Genomic DNA, 22,072 nt, shown 5'->3' with positions numbered 1-22,072 from the left:
TCTTATTTAACTTTAAATAGGTTTCTCGGTGCAGCTATCTACAAGTGGGGCGCGGGGACCGGAGATTGAGCCAGCGGGATCGCGGTAAACGAGCGAGGAACTTCGACAAAGAGTAATGATCTACCACCATTGGACAGACGCCTCGTAACCAACAACAACTTTAAAATTAATGGAACAGACATCATTTTAAATTCCTAAAAAGTATTATCCTGTTTTTGTATTACAAGAAAGAAAAAAAAACACAAAATCGTGTATTGTGTAGAAAACCACCTGTGTGCTTAGTGAGAGTTTTTTAACGTTCTCGATAGCGTAAAAGTTAACCCAGTTTTGTATGCAGTTGGAACAGCGCCCCTAGCGGCAAACGTACGCAAACGACCCCATTCCATACAAATATGAGCTAACTTTTACGCTATCGACAACGTTAAAAAAACTCGCACTAAGCACACTGAATTATAAATTTACACAGACACTGGTACAACTGCATTGCGTAAGTCTTCCGTTCTCAATCGATAGCAATTTCATCAACAATCGAAACAAAGCAGTTATCTTGGCGGCTTTCGCGTTTCGTTGAATTAGTTAGAGGGTATAGAGACAAATAAATGGACGAATAAGAAACAAGAAACGGTCTCGGTGTCGGCCTGAAAGCGATAGTGCTTCACTAGTTACGATAATAAATAGGGGCTTAACGCTGGCAAATGGCCGATTAGGGCATTCTTGATACAACACGGAGATTCTGATAAAGTTACCGATTGCCACGTTTGCTCTTGCAACGAGTCTCTGGGGTTTCACAATGAACGAACAGTCCGGCGCCGCCATAAATCACTCGCCAGTCTATTTTAAAATTGAAATCGTTAAAATTTATAAATTATGTGAGAATTATACAGAAAAAGCTAAATACGTACAAGTTTCATACACAAAGTGTATTCGATGAATAATTTTCCACATTGAAGAACTCAACCAAGGATCTTGTGCTATCTTATAGGTACTGGAAACATAATATGCGAGAATGCCAAACGTCTTTCAGAAAAGTAGGTATGCTGATTTCGACCCTAAATCAAACAGCGTGCAAATGCGTAACATAGTCAATATGTGACGAACGTTGAGATAAAAGCAAAACTTCTAAAAGGTAGATTTCTAATAGGTTGGGGAAAAAGTCTTTTCGCATTATAGTATGTATGAACTTGTAATAAAATCTCTTTGGCTATACTATTTGTATCTGGCTGGTTTTGGTATCATTAAAAGTTTAAATTTTAAAGAAGAAAATTCCAAATTCAATTTAAGATAATTTGTGATTTTTATTTATTTTTCGTACTGTCAAGATAAATGAATCTAATGAAGAAATTCGATACATTTTAAAGTTTTACTACAAAAAAGGCGAAAAAAAATTGCGATATTTATGGACTTAGTGCAGTGTCTGTGAGAGTAGCACAAAGGTTTAAGCGTTTTCAATCCGAAAATTTTGATGTCAAAGATGCACGTCGCTCTAGTCGCTCTATTACGGGTAAAATGGATGCCATTTTTTAAAAAGTGGAGCAAGATCGGCATATCAGTAGTTACGACGTAGCTGAAGAACTGGGAATCGACCACAAAACAAACTATAAAAAAAATTGTGGATTTTCTTAAAAAATGCGAAGAAACTTTTCCCCCAACCTATTACCCATTTTCGTATAAACATTGTTTTAAACATAAATTATACATTTTATTATAATGTAGAAAAATTTTTGATATCGATATATTTTCTATTCATATAAACAACAACCGTCGAATTTCCAAACAAAATTTTATATGTATTCATACAATGCTTAGGAAACAATAGGGTTTATTATATGGATAGGAAACAACGAGTTTCCATTTCCCCACGGCTGCGATACGGGTACCCAAACAAAATAAGTTGAATGAAACAGCCGCAAAGAGTAAATTGATAAATGGCGCTTACATAATTTAGATATTCTTTTATGATAACGAGCAATTCCATTCCCAAAACATTAAATATGTACAGTCGACATCAAATAGAAGCCGACATGAAGGGAATTTCGAATTCAGAATTATTGCGAACAAGTGAGGTTTCTAATAAATCCCCTGAAACAAAACATGTTCTTGAAATTGCAATTGTTGATTCTCGAAAAAAAAAAATATTGACGTCCATTCAAGATGGTCTAGTCTTATACATATAATTCGGTAATACCTATACTCATATAATTTGTACATTTATAATACATACATATATGTGAACCATCTATATATTATTATATAAAAAGTGAATTGCTGTTCGTTAGTCTCGCTAAAACTCAAGAACGGCTGGACCGATTTGGCTAATTTTGGTCTTGAATTATTTGTGGAAGTCCAGAGAAGGTTTAAAAGGTAGATAAATATGAAAATGCTCGGAATTAAATAAAAATAACAATTTTGTTTTTCCTTTGATGTGTCCCCCGTCGGACGGATTCCTTTTGTTTGTTTTAGTTATATTTCAACTCTCTGGTTTTAAGTTTGTTTTATACAAAAGTTTAGGTCTTTTATTTATCGATTGAGGCACTACGAAGTCTGCCGGGTCAGCTAGTCTATGAATAAAATTAAACATTGTGATGACGTGTATTTTGTGTGAATATTATGATATAAACTAGTTGTGACTAAACCATATTTTAACAATAGCTTAAAACAAAGTAATAGATGTATTTGATCTCAGAACGAAATAATTTAAAGTTTTGATCTTAACTTTTTTTTCAGTTTGACATGTTTTACATTGGATTTTCACGGAACAGTGTATCTGTAACAAGACATGAGTTTTTTATCCGGGTCTTAAAAAGGATTGTGTATCAGCATCTTGGTGTGCCCTCTATTTGAGAAAAGCTAAAAGGATCGTCCGGCTGCAGTGGTATTTTGTTCGAAACTTCAATTTTGGTAAATGTTGCTTTTCCGCGGGATTGAAATATAAAAAAGGATTAATATATATTCAAAAATCGATGTTTAAAAACTCAACTTAAAATATAAATTATAAAATCAGTTTTATATCACTCACGAAACTAACAGACCTCATTGTTCACGTAATGCCGCAGTACACAATGCAAACAAATCGAGGGAATGGGTAATTACCGTGCTTTGTAATCAGCTAGCAGAAATCAGTTATAGCTGAAGCCGTGCTTGTATGATGTTGAAGAAAAACAATAAAGAGAAAAAGGCTTTAAAAAGAAAAAACTACAAGAAATTTAAGTTTAAAAAACTTTTAGAATATTTAAAGAGCGAATTGGAAAATTCTACTACACATGGACTACCTTACATCGTAAAATCGGATGTACATTGGTTTGAAAGGTGACATCAATATTTTATATTCATCTTCGGTTTCCTATGTCTATAACTTAGGCTTTACAATTTTTAACAAGTTTTTCCAGTTTTACCTTTAGTAACTGTCATAAACATTTCAAATTAATATAGTACAAGGTACATTAAGTTTACAGTAATATTTAAAGCGGTTTGATATCTATATCTCTTACATTTCATTGATTTTACAGTTGTAAATTTATATTTATTTTATTCTAGATTATTTTGGGCAGTGAGCTTTGTATTTGCAATGGCCATTAGTTATATGATTCTTGCTGCGCAATTTTCAAGATTTGTGGTAAGCAACATCTAAGCTAGGGCTGTCCAGGAAGCGGCCGGTGGCTTGTTTACACGCGACCCGCGACGCAAGTTTTAATCTGATAATTGTTTTGGATATAAATGGTTTAGATAATAGAATTCTTTTTAAAAACATATAACCAATATTTGATACAATTTATCTTTTTTCTTGTAATATTCAATTTCCATTACATCATTTAAAACTAGACATCATTTAAAACTAAAGCTATCTTTTACTATTATTGGAGGAATTCCCGGGAAGTATTTTGTTTTTGAAAATATATTTTTCTGTGACCCTCCAGCTTTTGTCGTAAAATTAACCCGCAAAGGTATGTATACAGTTCTGACTAAACTGAAAAGTTCCTGCATGAATCATCTTAATTATGGACATGGAATTCCCATTTAATATTTTTTTCTTGTAGAAAGCTCCGATAGTAATGAATGTGGAAAAGGATTATTTCAATTGGAACGTTTCTTATCCAGCTATAATATTATGCCCTGTAAATAAAATACAAGATGAAGCTTTATCTTCAATCGTAAAGTAAGCCCCTGTTTTATTATATTATAATAAAGTTATAAAATTAAATATATATTAAAATTCTAAAAAAAAATGAACACCGTTAAGACAGTAAAAATAAATCCTGCAGAATTTATTATCATCTATTATATCAGTTTGCGTAGTTACTATTATCTATTAGGAACAGTATTGTTAAGTATCACGAGCCTACCTATTTTTACAGAGTTAAATTTCATTAGTCATGCGTTCTGGTTTGAAAAAAGGAAAGTCCTTGTTACAATAATACTTACACATCGACCTCATACCTCGTCTGAAATACGTCAGGTTCTTTCTTATGTTAGAATAATTACGGTCTAACACTGTTTCTAGTTCCAATCATAGATAGTGCAATCGAGTATATTTTGCTTGTTACAGTGAAACTCTTGATCAAACTGGCCTCAATGTCGAATCGTATTTGAGAACTATTGTGTCTATGTCATTAGACACCCTGCAACTCCTACAGATTCCGAACCAGGAAATCTTATCGGTTGGTGATATTTTTTATTAGGAAACTTTTAAAACAATGGTTATAAGGTAACAAAAACATCCGTCGCACGAAAAATTCGATTATTTGGTAATTTAATTAAAACTATTTTCGTGTTACATTTTAAATAGTAGTTAGTAGTTCGAAATAATATAATGATAACAAAAAACTCGAGATTAAACCGTAAAAGTAATTTTAAATTATTTCTGCGAACCAAAAAAACCGAAGAAAATGTTAAATTTAGTGACTATTAAGGACCATTTACGTAATTACTGGTGATAGGACGTCTTGTTCCTATTTCTGTCATGAATCACTAGTGCGTTTTGATTTAAAGGGTGGGGCAGACCACAACTAATGAATTTTTTTCACAATATCTAGCTGATAGATCCTGCGGAATATCCGAGCATTTCTTTAAAGTTATTTAAGAAGTTCGACGAGTCCATTTTATCCACGGTGACAAAATGGCCAATACCTGTCGAGGACACGATGACTGAAACAGGGATGTGTCATTTCATCAATTCAAATGTGGCCTCGCTTGATAATCCAAGGTATTTACTTACTTCAATATTTACCGTATTTATTAATCGTCACTAATTAATATTTAATTTAAACATAAACACTAAGGTTTGTATTAGGCCCGTGCCGTGGCTAGTGCTTACTAGCGGCAGTGCGCAGTTGGGCGGTCACCCAGTTTTGTCTGGTCCCTCGTCTTATCTGTGTTAACTACATCAAGTTAAAGGTTCACTCAAACTATACATGACTAGATCTATTATTAGTAGCTTTTATAGAATAAAATATATTTGAGAAAAAACTGAATCGTGCTATTTTTTATTGCTTAGATGGGTGACGAGCTCACGGACCACCTGGTGTTAAGTGGTTACCGGAGCCCAGAGACATCTATAACATAAATGCCGCCATCCACCTTGAGATAAGAGTTCTAAGGTCTCAGTATAGTTACAACGGCTGCCTCACCCTTCAAACCGAAACGCATTACTGCTTCAAGGCAGAAATAGGCAGGGTGGTGCTACCTACCCGGCTTGTATTTAACTTTAAATTTATATTTAAATACCCGAACAGACTAAACTATGGTATTCATCACAAAATAAAAGTAATAGATTGAGGGTTTTTGTATACAACTACAACACTTGGTTCATAGAAAAACTATGTAACTATACAAAGTGTTTTGACCTTTTGTCAAACTGGAGTGTATGTCTACAAATCTGAAAAATAACATTCTTAATAGAACGTATTTTATACCTATTGCCAAAATAGCCCCCCGAGATTCAGGGGTGAGCAGCCCCTTCTAAAATGATCCCTCAAAGCTACTCGTGACTATCACGGATCCCTATTAGAATAATACACCAATTTTATATTTCTGTTTTTTATTTGTTCATATGGTGTATTCTTTTATTGGGGTAGGTAATCGGTTTGTGGTGTGTGGTTTTATTAGTGTACTTTAATCTAGGTATCTCTTCTAAGAATAACATTACTAGGCTGCACTAAAAGTATCGGGAATGGAATATTTCCACTGTTCCTGTCATATGAAAATATTTTTAATTGAATACTCCTTGGTTTTAAAAATCGAATACCATTTATTTATTTAAAAAAAGATTCTCGGTCTTGTCACGAGGTTTTGTCAAACTTGTTTAGTCGTTGAGAAAATGGAATTGACTCGAGAAAATTCAAGAGCGATGATTTATTATGACTTTCTAAATGGTTTAACACAAAAACAGTGTGCTGACCGGATGATTTCTGCATTTGGTGATGAAGCCCCATCCAAAACCACAATTTATCGCTGGTTTGCTGAGTTTCAACGTGGACGTGTCAAGCTCAGTGATGATCCCCGTCAAGGTCGTCCAAAAACTGCACGTAAGCTGATTGAGGAAGATCGACATGTGACATGCCGCGAAATTCAGGCAACTTTAGACATTGGCATGAGTCAAATACAAATAATCTTGCATGAACAATTAGTTGTAAAAAAGTTGTTTTCCCGATGGATACCGCATTCGTTCTGTGAAGAGCAAAAAGCGGCTCGCGTTACTTGGTGCGTCAGAACTCTCGAAAGATTCCACGCAGGGTCCTCAAATGCTGTATACAACATTGTATCAGGTGACGAATCCTGGATATACGAGTACGAACCCGAAACAAAAAACCAGTCACGAGTTTGGGTGTTCGAAAATGAGTTAAAGCCAACAAAAATTGTTCGTTCACGGAGTGTTGCAAAAAAAATGGTGGCCACGTTTGTCTCCAAAACCGGCCATGTTACGACTATTCCTCTTGAGGGACAAAGAACGGTTAATGCAGAATGGTATGCTAGCATTTGTTTGCCACAGGTCGTTTCTGAACTCCGTAAAGAGAACTGCAACCGCCGCATCATCCTCCATCACGACAATGCGAGTTCTCACACCGCGCACAGAACAAAAGAGTGTTTAGAGCAAGAAAACATAGAATAATTATTAGACCATCCGCCGTACAGCCCTGACCTAAGCCCTAATGATTTCTATACTTTCCCTAAAATAAAAAATAAATTGCGTGGACAGAGATTTTCATCACCTGAAGAAGCTGTGGACGCCTACAAAACGGCCATTTTGGAGACCCCAACTTCCGAATTGAATGGTTGCTTCAATGATTGGTTCCATCGTATGGAAAAATGTGTCAAATTTCGCGGAGAATACTTCGAAAAGCAATAAATACATTTTTAAATAGTAATGTTGTGTCACTTCGTTAATTCCCGAAATTTTCAGTGCCGCCCTCGTAGTATATAGCCGCTCATATATTGCACCCATTCGATTGTTGACGGCCACCAAAATCGAGACTATTGTTTTTACTGGAGGTAGGACCTCTTGTGAGTCCGTGCGGGTAGGTACCACCACCCTGCCTATTTCTGCAGTGAAGCAGTAATGCGTTTCGGTTTGAAGGGTAGGGCAGCCGTTGTAACTATACTTGAGACCTTCGAACTTATATCTCAAGATGGGTGGCGCATTTATATTGTAGATGTCTATGGGCTCCAGTAACCACTTAACACCAGGTGGGCTGTGAGCTCGTCCACCCACCTAAGCAATAAAAATAAAAAAAAACGAATAGCAGTTGAAAATGGGTAAAGTCTGCTGTTTCTTCAATACACAGAGACAATGGATGTTTTATATTATTACATGTATGTATATTGATAGTTTATTTTTAAATAATTTTCTCGTATTGTAGTAAATGGTACGATACAACTTCAAAGTATTCCAAAACCAACATCGAACTATCTTACCACGACAGAGATTTTTTTGTCCAAGTAGTCAATTACGCTGATGAGTACAAGGTCAGTATGAATACATAAATATGTACCTACATACCTATAAGGAATTTTCGTTTATATCCTATTTTATTTGCTTACCAAAGTTAACGCTGGAAGCATGAAAAGTAGACCTAAACCGAACCTACAAAACTGCCAAGTGCTCTCAGATTGTAAACAGGACATTAATTTGCTGACGGTTTTATGCTTAATCTTTTGTTTTATGAACGTAAATGAATTTTCTAATTACTTATACTACGTAAAAACATATAATTTTCAAATATTGTCTTCAGATCTATACCACGAGCCCCGACGATGTGATTATGAGCGAAGCATCTTCATTGAAGTTTGAACTTGAAGGCTTTTTATCTTTTGGTGTCCAAATAACTAGTACAAGAGCATCAAACGAACTGAGAAATGTACCTTTGCACCTTCGAAAATGCAGGTGAACTTTGTTATTTTCAATCCTAAGCTTCTTACATGAAATTCTATTTTGTTGAGTTATTTCTTGAACTATGTTCCTTCTTAATATTCTTCAAAACACAATAATTTTACCGTTCTTAATTTATTACTAGATGATGACCTAGCTTTGCTCGGATTTTTTTTTTGATAATGCCATCTTGTTGTGTCTTTAAAGCGGTAATTGCCCTCAATTAAGAAAATTGTATTATTATTCGCCAATAGATGTCGGGAAGAGTTGATTATTGAAAACACGATTAAAACAACATTTTCTGAAAATAAATCGTAGCTAGATCGATTTATCGCCCCCGAAATCCCCTGTATACTAAATTTTATGAAAATCGTTGGAGCCGTTTCGGAGATTCAGATTATATACATCTATGGGTCATTCACAAAAAGGGTAAAAAAAGTGTTATAGTAATGTATCATCTAAAAGAGCAAATTGGCGAATATTTGAAAGTATTTAAATCGTAAAGGTACTATATTACTACTCATTTTAATCGTATCTTGTAAAATATTACATTTAATAAATTCATTTTGATGGCGTTAAACATCAAAAAATCTCTTCCTGTGGACTGTTACAAGACGACGGTATAATGTTTGAGCCATGTTTAAAAACAGTTAAAGTACCCTATGTATTAAAATTATTTACTTGTAACACAAACAATATAATAAAGATGATAATATTGAGAATAAAAAAAATATATCGTTACTATCTCTATACAATAAATCCAATAAACTTATGGTTACATGAAATGGAGTCTTTTCTGTGGACGCGATAAAACGACATCAAATTTTAATTTATTCGACCGCATTAAGTTTATGTTTTTAACTGTTGGCATCACTAAATAGTGGCCATTCCGGCGTTTGATATTTTGTTGTTTCGATTCCAGTGCGAGTGAAAATATATTTTTTATTCCAAAACACACATAAACGTAAAAGATCAAGTGTTCTTTCCTGTTCCAATTATGGACATGTAAATTTTATCTTAAAAAATGTATATTTATTGTTTTTATATGAGCATTTAGTACAAGTAAATGAAAAGCATGTTGCTTGATTTCTAACTTCAAAGTTAATTTCTTTACGCAAGAGTTTTTATAATACATCGTTTCTGTGGACATCTTTCCTGTGGTCCCGGTGTCCACCGAAAAGACTATGTCCACAGAAAATGTGTAAGAAACATACCTTAGTAGGTCTAAGTAGAGAAAGTACTTAGTAGAAAAATAGTTGAACCGAGGGCCTACTCCTTTTTTAAAGTTGGTTAGAAAGAGGTTTGATTTTGGCAACATTTGATATTCTAAGTTTGAGGCTCTACCTCGAAACTTTTTAGTACATTTTATATTCGCAATAAAAAAAATTATAAATCTAATCAATGTAAATAGAGGAAACGAAAACATTTTCTTTATTTCTATTGATTTCGTTCAGGGTGTTCAACCCTTGGGTCGTGGGTTGGTCCATATCTTGCTTCGTTTTAGTTCATGCTGATTCAGACAATTCTGATAGTTCTCTGGAAATATTTTGAAATAATCAAAGTCCTTAAATTTCATTACATTGCATATTAAAATTCATTAGCTATCTGAAGAATTATATACGAGTAATATACCATGGCTGTAAAATTATTATCATTCGAAATTTTGTTTTGTTTCATAAGTCCACCGAAGGGATTTTCCTTTCTGTACACATTTTTATTTTATTTTTTATTTTCCAATTAATGTGATTATTTTGACATTTTATTTGCGTTCCAGTATTCGTTTATATCAGTGGCTACATATGTTTGATTATGTTGTCTTAATATATTTTAGCTTACGCTGCATCACAGCTTTTCATCTCTCTTGTAGACTAAATCGTCTTTTCTGTGGTCCGCAAAAATATAAAAATTGCGATTATGCCAAAAATAAGACATATTGATCTCGGTTACAGTGATTAAAAGATTGATAATCAATAGTTAAATAATAAATAGTTTGTTTCACACTGATTCTGGGATATTTTTTTTGCTGCACTTTTTTGTTCTCTATTTGTGTATGACCCCTATATATTAATACGTGAAGCAAAAACTTTGTATCCCTTTTTACGAAAATTGCGCGGACGGAGGAGTATGAAATTTTTCACACTTATAGGGAATATAGAGAAGAAGTGCACAATGCTAATTTTTTTTTCAAATAATGCATAAAAGATACATTAAATCAATAAAGAAAACATTACACACACTACCATGTATTTGATACACACGCACGCATACTATTTATTTATTGTCAAACTTTTGTTCTTGACGTCTGTGGTCAAATTGAGAATAGATCAAATATTGTTTGTGTTCGATAGCTCAGTAAAATAAAGGTTTTTGTTCTTGAGGTTTTATTGTTAGGTGGACTGTATATAAAGTTTAATGCAAACATTAGCCGCGAGTCGCGCGCGCGTTTCTATATCGTTCCAGTAGTGTTCTGTGTCGCTGTGTGTGTTCGGTCCTCGCCGCTCGAGTCGTCGATGCCGTACCCCGCTTGTACGTGAAGTACTGGCGCGGACAGTTTGTCTTTATTAATATTTTTCTATAGTGTAGTCTTGGCGTTGAAAATAGAATCATACATACAATAGTGTACAAACTTACAATTCCAATTAATTATAGTCGAATTTCGACAACTGCGGGACCTCTAGTATATATTAATATACAAGAATTGCTCGTTTAAAGGTATAAGATAGTTAGTTAGTGGTAGTTTAAAGTCTGCATTTCAATTTTTTCATTTCTTGGAAAAATCATAGACGAAGTGAAATTAAACATGTATCATAGGTACTTCAGTAAACTTTCTCAACGACTTTGTATCTGATGTAGAAAAACCTATTAGTCCTCGACTACCGTTAAAGGTTAGGTATAACGCAATTTTTTAAGCTACTCGGGTGTCTCTGTTGTATGTTCATGGTATTATGACAGATACATTACCTGAAGTGCCAACAATTGTACAAAGTTTCAACTTAATTCGGTTTAATACGCGCGAACACATATAAATTACGAACTATAGAAATAAGCTACAAGAAGTCGATATTTCACCGAGAGGGTATTTTGCTAAATATAAAAGCGACACATTATAATTAAATGAGAAAGAGCTATCCTACCAGAAGATAATAATGTTCACTGAAATGCACCGTTTAATGTTGAACTCTAATTAACAATACTATAGGTATGTGTATTTTAGATTCACAGACGAGCCACACAGTAACAGATATGCGGTATATTCTCACAATCGTTGCATAATAGAATGTAGAATTAAAATGATTATGAGGTTGTGCGGCTGCGTCCCACATTTCTATAAAAAAATAGGTGAGTTTTAATTCATCTAATAGCAAGGCGTTGGGAGAGACCACACGATTTGGTTTCCTGTAAATGTTACCCATTTCCACCAGAGAGCAGTGATACTTTTCACTTTGCAGAGTAGGTTGTATATTATCATTACCTAGTATAAAACAAAGTCGCTTTCTCTGTCCCTAAATCCCTATGTATGCTTAAATCTTTAAAACTATGCAACGGATTTTGATGCGGTTTTTTTAATTGATAGAGTGATTGAAGAGGAAGGTTTATATTATGTATAATAACATCCATTAAATAATGGAAAAATCAATAATTAATTACAGTTTCCGAAGCGAAGCGAGGGCGGGTCGCTAGTATTATATAAATGAGATTTTAATCGAATCGACTTCTGTCGCATTGTTAGTGACAACATTCACGTTACCACAACTAATTTAGTTATCTACTGCAATAAAGTTTGTAAGCTACATAATTTTCAACGAATCGAGGTTTAACTAATTTCATCTCAACAGAAAACGAAAGAATATGCAGCCTACCTGAACTGAGATGCATTGTTCTTTACAAAAGAGAGATCACCACTCTAACAGCTTCAAACGAAACATTGCAAAGGTTTAACGATTATACCGATTTACCGAGAACGTCACGCGACTGCGGATGTTTAGGTGATTGCGAAGCCGACGTCTACCAGCAAGATCCCGCGTCACTTTTGCCTCAAGAGTCATTGAACAGATTAAGGATCAGTGTCACGTCCTTTCCGAAAGTGAGATTTATGAGGGAAATTATGTTCAGTACTTATGACATTATACGTGAGTAGGTTTGGCGTATTTTTTTCCGGTAATACAATCCTAGAAATATATTTGTTATTTAATTAATTTTACCTTAAGAATACAGTTCCTGTGTCCATTTTGAAAGTCGAACCGAAACCATTTATAATATTAATATTAATAAATTCGGATAATAAAACGTCAATCAGTACCTATGCGGCGATAAGATTCTTGTGGGTCGATAATCTTTCCATAAACAAAAACATTTTTTTTATGAATATTCGGACCACGCCCATTCATATTTACAAAGCACAATACCTATTTTTGCTTATTCATGGCTTCCTATCTATTCATTTTAGCGTGATGTGTGCTCAACTGCAGACAATACTCTTCGAATAAGTAGATTTAAAAAAAGCACCTCTTAATGCTTTATAAAAACCATTTTCTTTATTATTTACATCATAACTTGAAGTCTCTTTTCATTGATAGTTATGTAGAGATATAGTCAACAGTCACGTTGGCCAAAATGTATAATAATAATGAAAAGAACAGATTATGATTATAAATAATCTCCACGCTTATGAGGAAATAAGTACTTCTGAGCCTCAATCGAACTGTGTTAACATTTTAGTACGGAGTGGCGGTATCGTGAACTTGTGTATCGGCACTTCATTTATATCTATAATGGAACTGATGCTGACGGCCATAAGACTCCCAATCTACGAAATAGCGAACATAGCGCAAGCCTGTAGAAATGCTAAGACGGCGAATGCACACAAAGTGAACAATAAAAAAATTAAATAGATAAAAAAATATTTATTTTATTAAAGCTTCACGTATCACAGGTTTTTCAATACATTTATTTACACACTTTTTCTTTTCTCGTTCTGAAATAAGATTATTACTATTTAATAACGTTTTTACAGTTTCGATCAGGTAAGCATTTTTTCTTTACACATTTTTACATATCAGTGATATCATTACTAATTTATCTAAAATTTCAATAAATTTGTTTGCGATCGATTTGTGTATTTTTCTTAAAACGTATTCAATTTTTCTTTCCATTAAAACCTCGTAAACAGCAAACAGTATACAATTGAGTAACTTTAAAAAAATACGATGAACCAACCTCATGTTTTCTGGAACTCTAATTAGGCTCAAACTCTCTTCTCTCCTTCTCTTCTCACACTTCCAGGCAAGAAAAGCAATCGACTAATTACAAAGGCACTGAAAAAAAATAAAGTGTTTATTCGGGTATATTCAAATATCGATAAATAAAGTCAAAACTGAATTCCGAACATACCATATAAAAATCCCAGTTTCTCTACGAAGACTATGCTTTCAATTCTTTTACAATTATATTTCCTTTCAGATTAACGTTACCTGAAATACGCGAGAGTGTTATAAGATAAAGTTACAACTCAATAATTAACGGCAGTAATGAATTGCATGATCAACGCCCATTTTCCTTTGAAAAAGACACGAGAAATCCGTCTGGTCATTACGAAATACATGATTTCATCAAACCAAAAAAAAAAGCAATTAGTACTTTAAAATGAAAGAACTTTAATACAATCGAGTGCCAGTCTTTGAACGGGGCTGTCGGAATGTGAGGCGACTCAATTTTCAAAACATACCAACCGACCCGACAAATCCTCCCGCCGAAAGTACAGACGCGGCCAGATTACACACACATCCACAGAATTTCATCGCTTCAAACGTTGGAATTCGTAGATTTCTCGTCTGTTGAAAACACTGTTAACATAATCAACGATCTAAGGAAAATACAAATCACTCTATGCATGATAAACGAGATGTAACTCGAGATAACATCAAGCACAAAAGATCTATAGAAAAACCCCATGCAAGCCCAACAAAAAATGAAATACCTTATTCGATCACAACACTTACCAAATAAGACACAAACCACGCCGAAATTAACTTCCGCATTGCCAAGCCAAAACGATAAATCTTCATAATAACATTTTGCAACGAAATCTTGAAACATAATCGGCTAATAATATTTAAGTTCGCATTTCGTTTTAATTATTACTCCACTAACAACTCATTCCATTTGCCGATGATTTCTTTTATCATTGGATATTTATTGCCAACAAACGATACTCTAAGGAAACCATTCGTTCAGCCACCCTCGAGACACGAACTAGCCGAGTCGCAGAATCACTTAGATCAGCCGTTAATGGCGCGTCCTTTTGTTTATTTCACTAGCAGTATCTTAAACACAGTTCACTACAGTTCATTCAATTGGGAAACGAATCGCATTAATTCTTCCGATGACCAATAACCCAATTTAGGTAGGTATGCGATTTCACCAACAACATCACAGATATACGTTTCTCAATTGATCACTTTTCCGCTGTATTCCAATTGATTAATAAGAACTCGACGGTTGTGACCATAAGTCCCAGTCTATTTTGACCAAAACGACACCACGAATAAATTACAAGTCCGAGGATGTAAGTAAACAATTTTTTCACAAACTCCGCTAATAAAATAACTACATTAAAGACAACAATAAACTACAACCTATAATGTTATTTTATTTTATTGAATTCTCTCATCAAATGGTACAGCAAAAATTACGAAGCTTACACTAAGATTAAACCTAAAAGTTAATAAAGATTGTCAAAGGATAAACATCATTTCAAAGGTATTGGACACTTTATCACGAGACACTACGACGTGGATTAAAACAGCACATTATCCGGGCAGCCGATTGCATACAAACCCCCACAAGAGAACGACTTGAACCACTTTCTCCTGTAAACACAAAAATTTACAATTTCACTAGACATTTTAATCCTACCAACATTTTAGTCGAATTTTATCTTCACTTAATAAGCGATATAATTAATGTTACAATAAAAGAAATTCCAATACACTACGAGACGAACGAATTTCGAATGATCGTTTTCGAAATATCGCATTGTGTTCGAACAATCGGATGACAAATCGATTCCAAAGACGCGACGCCCATGCACGGAGACGACAGACAAAACGATTTTTTATATAGACACTTACCTTAGCGTTTAAAAGTAGCGCACATCGATTGTGCGGCCGTCGATACGAGTCCTGTCGAACATTTCTGAAGATACCGGTCAAGGAAAATTGAGTTATAATATTGTAGACAGCAATATTTTCTTATTTTTTCAAAATAGGGATAGCAAGGCAAAAGAGAAAATTTAATAGGAATCTGGATCTTAGAATTGTTAATAATTATGGTCGAATTTTGCTAGCTGGCCACGCTATTTCTGCCGCGAAAGTGTGAAGGGCGAGACAGCCGTTGTTATAGTATACAATTGAGATTTAAGTTTTTTTTATTTTTTTTATTGTTTAGTTGGGTGGAAGAACTCACAGCCTACCTGGTTTTAAGTGGTTACTGGAACCCATAGAAACCTACAACGTATATGCCGCCACCCACCTGGAGATAAGTTCTAAGGTCTCAAGTATAGTTACAACGGTTGCCCCACCCTTCGAACCGAAGCACATTACTGCTTCACGACAGAACTAGGCAGGCCGGTGGTACCTACCCGTGCGGACTCACAAGAGGTCCTACCACCAGTAATAAGCTCTCACGCTTCAAGGTGAGTGGCGACGGTCAAGTTGCGATTTCCTTTGACTCCGGTAACCACTTAACACCAATAGACTATATACAATAAATCCATGACTGACTGGAGATAGACATCACTTGAGGGCTGTGAACTGGGTTAATATTAGACAAACTGGAACGCGATCGACATGTTCGAGATTCCTTGTGCTTTTCTAAAATATAATCTATAATAAGATATTCAGACTTCATCTTTGAATGTTTTTTAATTTAATAGAGCTCTCGGTATATTTGTAAATATGATTACTTACTTACATACCTACTGGTGGTAGGACCTATTGAAAGTCCGCGCGGGTGGGTACCACCACCCCGCCTATTTCTGCCGTGAAGCAGTAATGCGTTTCGGTTTGAGTGGTGGGACAGCCGTTGTAACTATACTTGAGACCTTAGAACTTATCTCAAGGTGGGTGGCGCATTTACGTCGTAGATGTCTATGGGCTCCAGTAACCACTTAAAAGCAGGCGGGCTGTGAACTCGTCCACCGATATAAGCAATAAAAAAAAAAACCTAGCGGCACAAACCTGATTTCAAAAACCATTACGTAAATTATATTTGTAAAGGATACTTATAGCTCTCTCCGCATCCCATTCCTTGTGGAATCGAACGATGGCCGTATCCGGAGCAGTCATTTCAGCGAACTTAACATCACCACATTCACTGAACTTCTCTCTAATCAATTGCCATGTCACTGTCTGTGGTAACTAAAAAAATTTCAAACCTTATTTTAGATTAACCATAGTAATGTCTTGTTCTTTATATTTAAATAAAATCATCCAAAAATGATCACTCATTCACCCACTTAAAAAATAATGTCAAAAATACTTCAACGAAAATCAATAAATATATTGTGACATAGAGTACGTGCGCACTATTATTTAAAATCATATGTTTTAATTATTTTCGTGATTGAATTTATCCTAATAATAATATCACAAGAATTTAGCTTACATTGGTAATTATGACCATGTCTGATGGTTTGTCCCTAGTGGATTGTTGGACTCCAGTGTCGCGGCCATATCCCTGGTTCGGTACTGAAACACCCAACGGTCTGCTTGTACCTTTATAAATAACAAAACTTAAATAATTTATCTTTTTTTTTATTAAAACTTTTTTAGTACCATTAATATTAATTACGGTGTGAACATTAATACCACATAAACATTTTTTAAACAAAGATGAGTAAGAACCTGTAATGATGCTGATCAAGACAAACCTGAAATGTTCGAAAGAGGTCCAGAATTCATCTGATTGCCACCCATAACTCCAGAAGTAAGAACATTAGAATTCATTTCATTGTTTCCGATCCCCAAACTAGCTGCTTGGTTCACATTTGCCTGTGCTGTTAGAACTGTTGCTAAATCATTAGCTGTCAAACCTTGTTGGAGTAACTGGTTTTGGAGTGCGCCTAAGCCAGTCAATCCCAATGCCTGAAAACACATACTTTTTCAAAACTTCAGGTTTTTTATACAAAGAAAACTTGAATTTTAAGGCAGTGGTAAAGCCTGTTGTTTTTCTAAACGTGTAAATATCACCGTCTTATCTATTTCTGACACGAAGCAATCACGAAAATCTTTAGTTTGAAGAGTGAAAAAGTTATTATAAAATACAAATGAAATTTTAACCTCATATATCAAAACAGATGGCAGCTTTATGATGTCTAGGTTCAAGTAACTTAACGCCAGGTAGGCTATGAGTTTAGTTCCTAATTAATGCAAAAAATATAGAAGAATACAAAGTACATATAGATGCGCTGTCTATCAAGACTCTAAAAAAATTTAATTCTATTTTATTTCTGTACATTATAAATTATATTTTATTCTCACCTGTAGGCCTAAGCCTCCACCAAGAGCACTGTTGGCATTCAAAGCATTCGCAGACAATCCAGATCCTAAACCATTCAATGCAACACCAGCCGCTGTTGGAACTGCACCCAAAACTCCAGCACCTATAGTAGGTGCTGTATTGGCCAAGTTCATGTTAGTTGTGTTGTTAGCCTGTGGTAAATTTCTAGCTACGTCACGTAAAGGCTCGCCATTCGGTCCTAGTCCCATGCCGATTCCTTTTAAGCCTTCAGGTAACCTAAGTTCTCCCTTGTCTGTTACTCCTCTGTCCATACGTACTGTCATTCTTCGTTCATACAACATTTGTTTATCAAACATTGAAATAGCCTAAAACAAAGTGAAATTTTAATTTATCTTTAAATTTATCTATACATTAATTTGTATTATTATTTTTATTTAATTATTACCTGTACTGCTTCAACTGGGTGGTCGTACTCAATGACAGCAAATCCTCTACTATTACCGTCTTTATCAACAGCCAAATCAATGTTACGTACTTTACCAGCCATTTTAAATACCTCCTTAATTTTGGCTTGGTCAGCTTTGTAATCCAGCTGAAATATTACAAATAACAACAACAATAAAAAAACAAATGTAACATTTAGCAATTTGTTTACAAACATGTTCCGCATGTAATAAAGACAAGAAGGGTACATTAAAACTGACCCAACTGTTCCAGGCATTCACACAGTAGGTTGAAGGTTCAAAGCTCAAATGTTTATGTTTTCAACATTGTGTACATTATGTGTATAAGTACATAATCACAATTGCTAATATGTTAGCAAACAGAAGCAATGTTAATTGCATGAGAGAAGGATGTACTTAAGCTACTTGATTGAAAGCAAAGGTTGATAAAAAACTTACATTTGCCACAAACACTTTCTTCACTAAAGGAGGTTGAACATTGATAGATTCCAAGAATTGTAAACTTAATCCATATGTGTTTAAATTCTCTGGTTCTCTTGGCTTATTAATTCCCCAACTAGAAACAAATACCACTTTAGACATTATTTCTACTTTTAAAAACTGATATGTTACTGTTTTATAATATTTTTTTATTTCTTTCACTTAATTTAATCACTGAAGATTAATAAATTTTGAATTTACTAATTACACTAAATATAGCACTTACTTGTCTTTGTCATCTCTATTATTTCTCCCTTCTCTATGTTGTGGTCTAGAAGTGTGCATTCTTCTTTCATTTCCTAAAAATGCAAAGTATGTATCAATTATTCTGATTTGCTGGAATAGACGACAGATCAATATCAACAATGCTGAACAAACTATTAAAATTACAGACTAATTTGCTCAACATCTCAGCTACAAATTTGAATATAATTATTAATAAGGAAAATGAAAAGTCATGTTTTCATAATTTAGTCAAATAATTGTTTTTCTATTATAAAACTGGTTTATATGGAGCAATCATAACAGCAACGCAATTAAACAGAAGCACATTATTGCCAATTTAAATATGTAGCTTAAATGATATACACATAGGTATAAATTATATAATAAAAAAAAATACAAATAATTACCAGTTTCTTCTTTTAGAACAAGTTTTCGTCCATTCAACTCATACCGATGCATCACAAATAGTGCCTTCTTCATTGCCTCTGTGTTTGTAAATTCAACAATACCACATCCTCTTGCTTTTCCACTGTCATCGGTCAACAATTCAACATAAGCCACATCTCCAACCTACACAAATATTTTAATAATTATCATCAAACTTGGTTATTTAAATCTTCTTATGGAATTAATTGCTGTTTTTTCTTAGGTTGGTAATTATTAAATTTGTTTAAAATCATTTGGTACTTTAAACTTACATATATATATTTTTTTAATCTACTGTTATAAAACTACAGAAGAGAAGTACATTAACATTTGACAAAGTATTAGAATAAAATATTCAGACTGAGCAAACTTTAAATCACCATCTATATACATTTTTGTCACTCCTATTTTTCATACTTTTTTAACTACTAGCATCATGCTAAAATTAATAGACCAATCTCAATAAAACTTTTAGTAAAATAACTATGAGAATTTCCATTAAATTTATCAAATTTAATGTTAATTTGCAACAATCGTATAATTGTCATACATAATGTTAAGCAGTTAGGATAGGCTGCATACATCTAGATGCAAATGCTGCTTTTCACTTCAAGACATGATATTGAAGTCTCAGTTGTATTGTACAATGGCTGTCCTGCCCTTAAAAGCATGCAATTGATTTGTGACAAGGCAAGATGGTGCCTGATAATTATTTATTTCTATATTTCTGGCTGTCATCAAAGAATTTAAAACCGTAAAAGTAGTTTTTTATAAGAAACAAATTTAGTATGTAATTCCTTAATAAATCTACAAAGCCAATATCCACATCCTGCTTAACACAATATTAAGCATAAGGTCAGATTTCCATGATTGAACTTTTCAAGTCAAACATTTCTAATTATGGTTGGTTGTAATGTCATATTTTTCTTTAAGTTATCATTTTTGGTTGAGTTGTCTTTATATTACAATCTAAAAGATAATACTCTAGTGAAATTATAAACAAAAATCAACTTGTATACAATTTAACAATAAGTAAATCCGACCTTAAGCTTCTTATATCCGGTTACACAAATAAACACAAATCAAGCATTGGTCAATTAGATATTTTTAACCATTACATACTTTCTCTTTGAACAAATCTTTCAGTTCCGTCCAACGAAATTCGTATGGTATGTTTGATACAAATAAGCGCCTGCTCTCGGTGCGATCTCGGTCTGACGACCGGTCTCTGTTGGCGTCTGAGAACCTCGATGGCCTATCACCGCGTCTCGAGCGGTCGCGTTCTTTTTCTTTCTGAAGATCCATGTCACTAAAACTACGAAATTAATCAATAACTCTTAGAAAAGTACACAAATTGTACACCGTAAAGATTAGCACAACGTTGGTGCCACCGGCTAAAAATTTCACGAATTATAAGCTGATATAATTTAAGTTAGGTATTGCCGTAAGCAGCAATCACATGATAATTTAAGCAGGAACTCACGCGGAATTTATACTTGTTCAGAGTGCAAAGTACTATTTACAGTGGTAGTTGTATCTAGCTGTTGTAAGATTTGTAGCTACAAAATTACAAACCAAAGAAATTTTGGAATTTATGTAGGTACCTAGTCAAAACACGATGCACCTTGAAATTGAGTAGGGATAGCAAGCATTTAAGGTTGACAATACAACGATTATTTAAATCGATATACACCAATAGGTTTTCTTTAAATTGAAGTACCTATCTTGACTTCCTTTCTGAGCCCGTGCTCTCCCAACCGCACAAGCGAAGCTGGAAAGGCTTTCGTACCAAATTATCTATCTTCTTCTTAAAAAAACAAGAGTAAAACCCGAACTTTTATTCAAATATGGGGAAATAACCCTCTTTTACAGCCAAACGACATGCCCTCTGGTTTCACCACATTTCATTTTTATTTCATAAAGAATAAAACACGTTGCATCCTCAAAAAAATAATTGCTTCAATCTCACTCACTCTATAATACATAATTTAGTTTAGCTCTTAAACATAGAAAATACCATGTGTCTAAAACATTACGATTTATCGATTTATTGCAGAATCGTGTTCGGTTAGAAGCGTTAACTAAACGATTAAAATGATATTTTCTTCACCGTTACAAAACGAACTGAAGAGATTCGAGAATTAATATCCTTATTAAGTACCGTACTAACAAATACGTAGTAAAGATGGCCTGCCAAGTTTGATACAGATGTCTTCTTCTTCTTAATTTTGGCTCGGCACGATACAGATGTCACTACCATTACACATAACAGGCGATAGGAAAATAGTATGCAAGGAAAACTTTTTAGTTTGTGGAACTATTTGCACAAACGCATGCTAATTAATATTGCATCCGAATGAAAAATTATTGTTAATGCATGTAGTTTACATTAATACGAAACTAAATGCGAAATTATCAATAATACGAAACTAACAATCGAATTCTACAGTATTTTAGCCATATTGCGCACAGAAGTTTTAACGATCTTTAGATTTTATTGATGGTAAAAGTAAAATGCTGCAAACCACAAGCGTTACTCAGTAATCAAAACCACAGCTACGGTTTTTAAAATTTGAATAGTACATAATAGATTATC

At 34.0% G+C, this 22,072-nt stretch overlaps 2 protein-coding genes across 21 annotated transcripts; one reads left to right on the top strand and one right to left on the bottom strand.

Annotated features, from left to right (window-relative positions):
- Positions 1-2,245: 2,245 nt before the first annotated feature.
- Positions 2,246-13,473, top strand: LOC114240302 (pickpocket protein 28). The gene is made up of 10 exons (XM_028170785.2): positions 2,246-3,306; positions 3,535-3,613; positions 4,035-4,153; positions 4,544-4,655; positions 5,031-5,200; positions 7,854-7,959; positions 8,226-8,377; positions 11,577-11,701; positions 12,199-12,492; positions 13,082-13,473. The coding sequence occupies exons 1-10, from the start codon at positions 3,143-3,145 to the stop codon at positions 13,252-13,254; spliced, it is 1,494 nt and encodes a 497-aa protein (XP_028026586.2). The 5' UTR covers positions 2,246-3,142; the 3' UTR covers positions 13,255-13,473.
- Positions 13,252-21,678, bottom strand: rump (heterogeneous nuclear ribonucleoprotein rumpelstiltskin). 20 transcript variants are annotated; one of them, XR_016324868.1, is made up of 14 exons: positions 21,081-21,218; positions 20,599-20,791; positions 19,458-19,620; positions 19,052-19,124; positions 18,784-18,901; positions 18,327-18,473; positions 17,902-18,246; positions 17,292-17,505; positions 17,027-17,136; positions 16,644-16,779; positions 15,493-15,556; positions 13,754-13,833; positions 13,580-13,677; positions 13,252-13,337 (listed from the first exon to the last, which is right to left on the bottom strand). XR_016324868.1 is itself a non-coding variant. In XM_089736276.1 (12 exons), exons 2-11 carry the CDS (start codon positions 20,779-20,781, stop codon positions 15,501-15,503), a joined length of 1,518 nt encoding a protein of 505 aa, XP_089592402.1. In that variant the 5' UTR covers positions 20,782-20,791; positions 21,197-21,678; the 3' UTR covers positions 15,001-15,231; positions 15,493-15,500. The 20 variants fall into 20 exon arrangements, 16 of the variants coding, with proteins under 16 accessions (XP_089592402.1, XP_028026582.1, XP_089592396.1 ...); XR_016324871.1 differs by having other exon boundaries at positions 17,027-17,109; positions 20,599-20,785; positions 21,081-21,217; XR_016324867.1 differs by having other exon boundaries at positions 20,960-21,119.
- Positions 21,679-22,072: the final 394 nt, after the last annotated feature.

This window comes from Bombyx mandarina, chromosome 21 (genome assembly GCF_030267445.1).
Source record: "Bombyx mandarina strain Sakado chromosome 21, ASM3026744v2".
Lineage (NCBI taxonomy): Eukaryota > Metazoa > Arthropoda > Insecta > Lepidoptera > Bombycidae > Bombyx > Bombyx mandarina.
This window is presented reverse-complemented; position numbering and strand designations above follow the sequence as displayed.

Coding starts and splice junctions, on each gene's coding strand:
- LOC114240302 (XM_028170785.2), top strand. CDS start 3,143: ATGATGTTGAAGAAAAACAATAAAGAGAAAAAGGCTTTAAAAAGAAAA. Junction 4,154..4,543: donor GCTTTATCTTCAATCGTAAA/GTAAGCCCCTGT, acceptor TGCTTGTTACAG/TGAAACTCTTGATCAAACTG. Junction 5,201..7,853: donor GCCTCGCTTGATAATCCAAG/GTATTTACTTAC, acceptor CTCGTATTGTAG/TAAATGGTACGATACAACTT.
- rump (XM_028170781.2), bottom strand. CDS start 20,781: ATGGATCTTCAGAAAGAAAAAGAACGCGACCGCTCGAGACGCGGTGAT. Junction 19,621..20,598: donor AAGATTTGTTCAAAGAGAAA/GTATGTAATGGT, acceptor ATATTTGTGTAG/GTTGGAGATGTGGCTTATGT. Junction 17,137..17,291: donor ACCTCTTTCGAACATTTCAG/GTTTGTCTTGAT, acceptor TTATTTATAAAG/GTACAAGCAGACCGTTGGGT.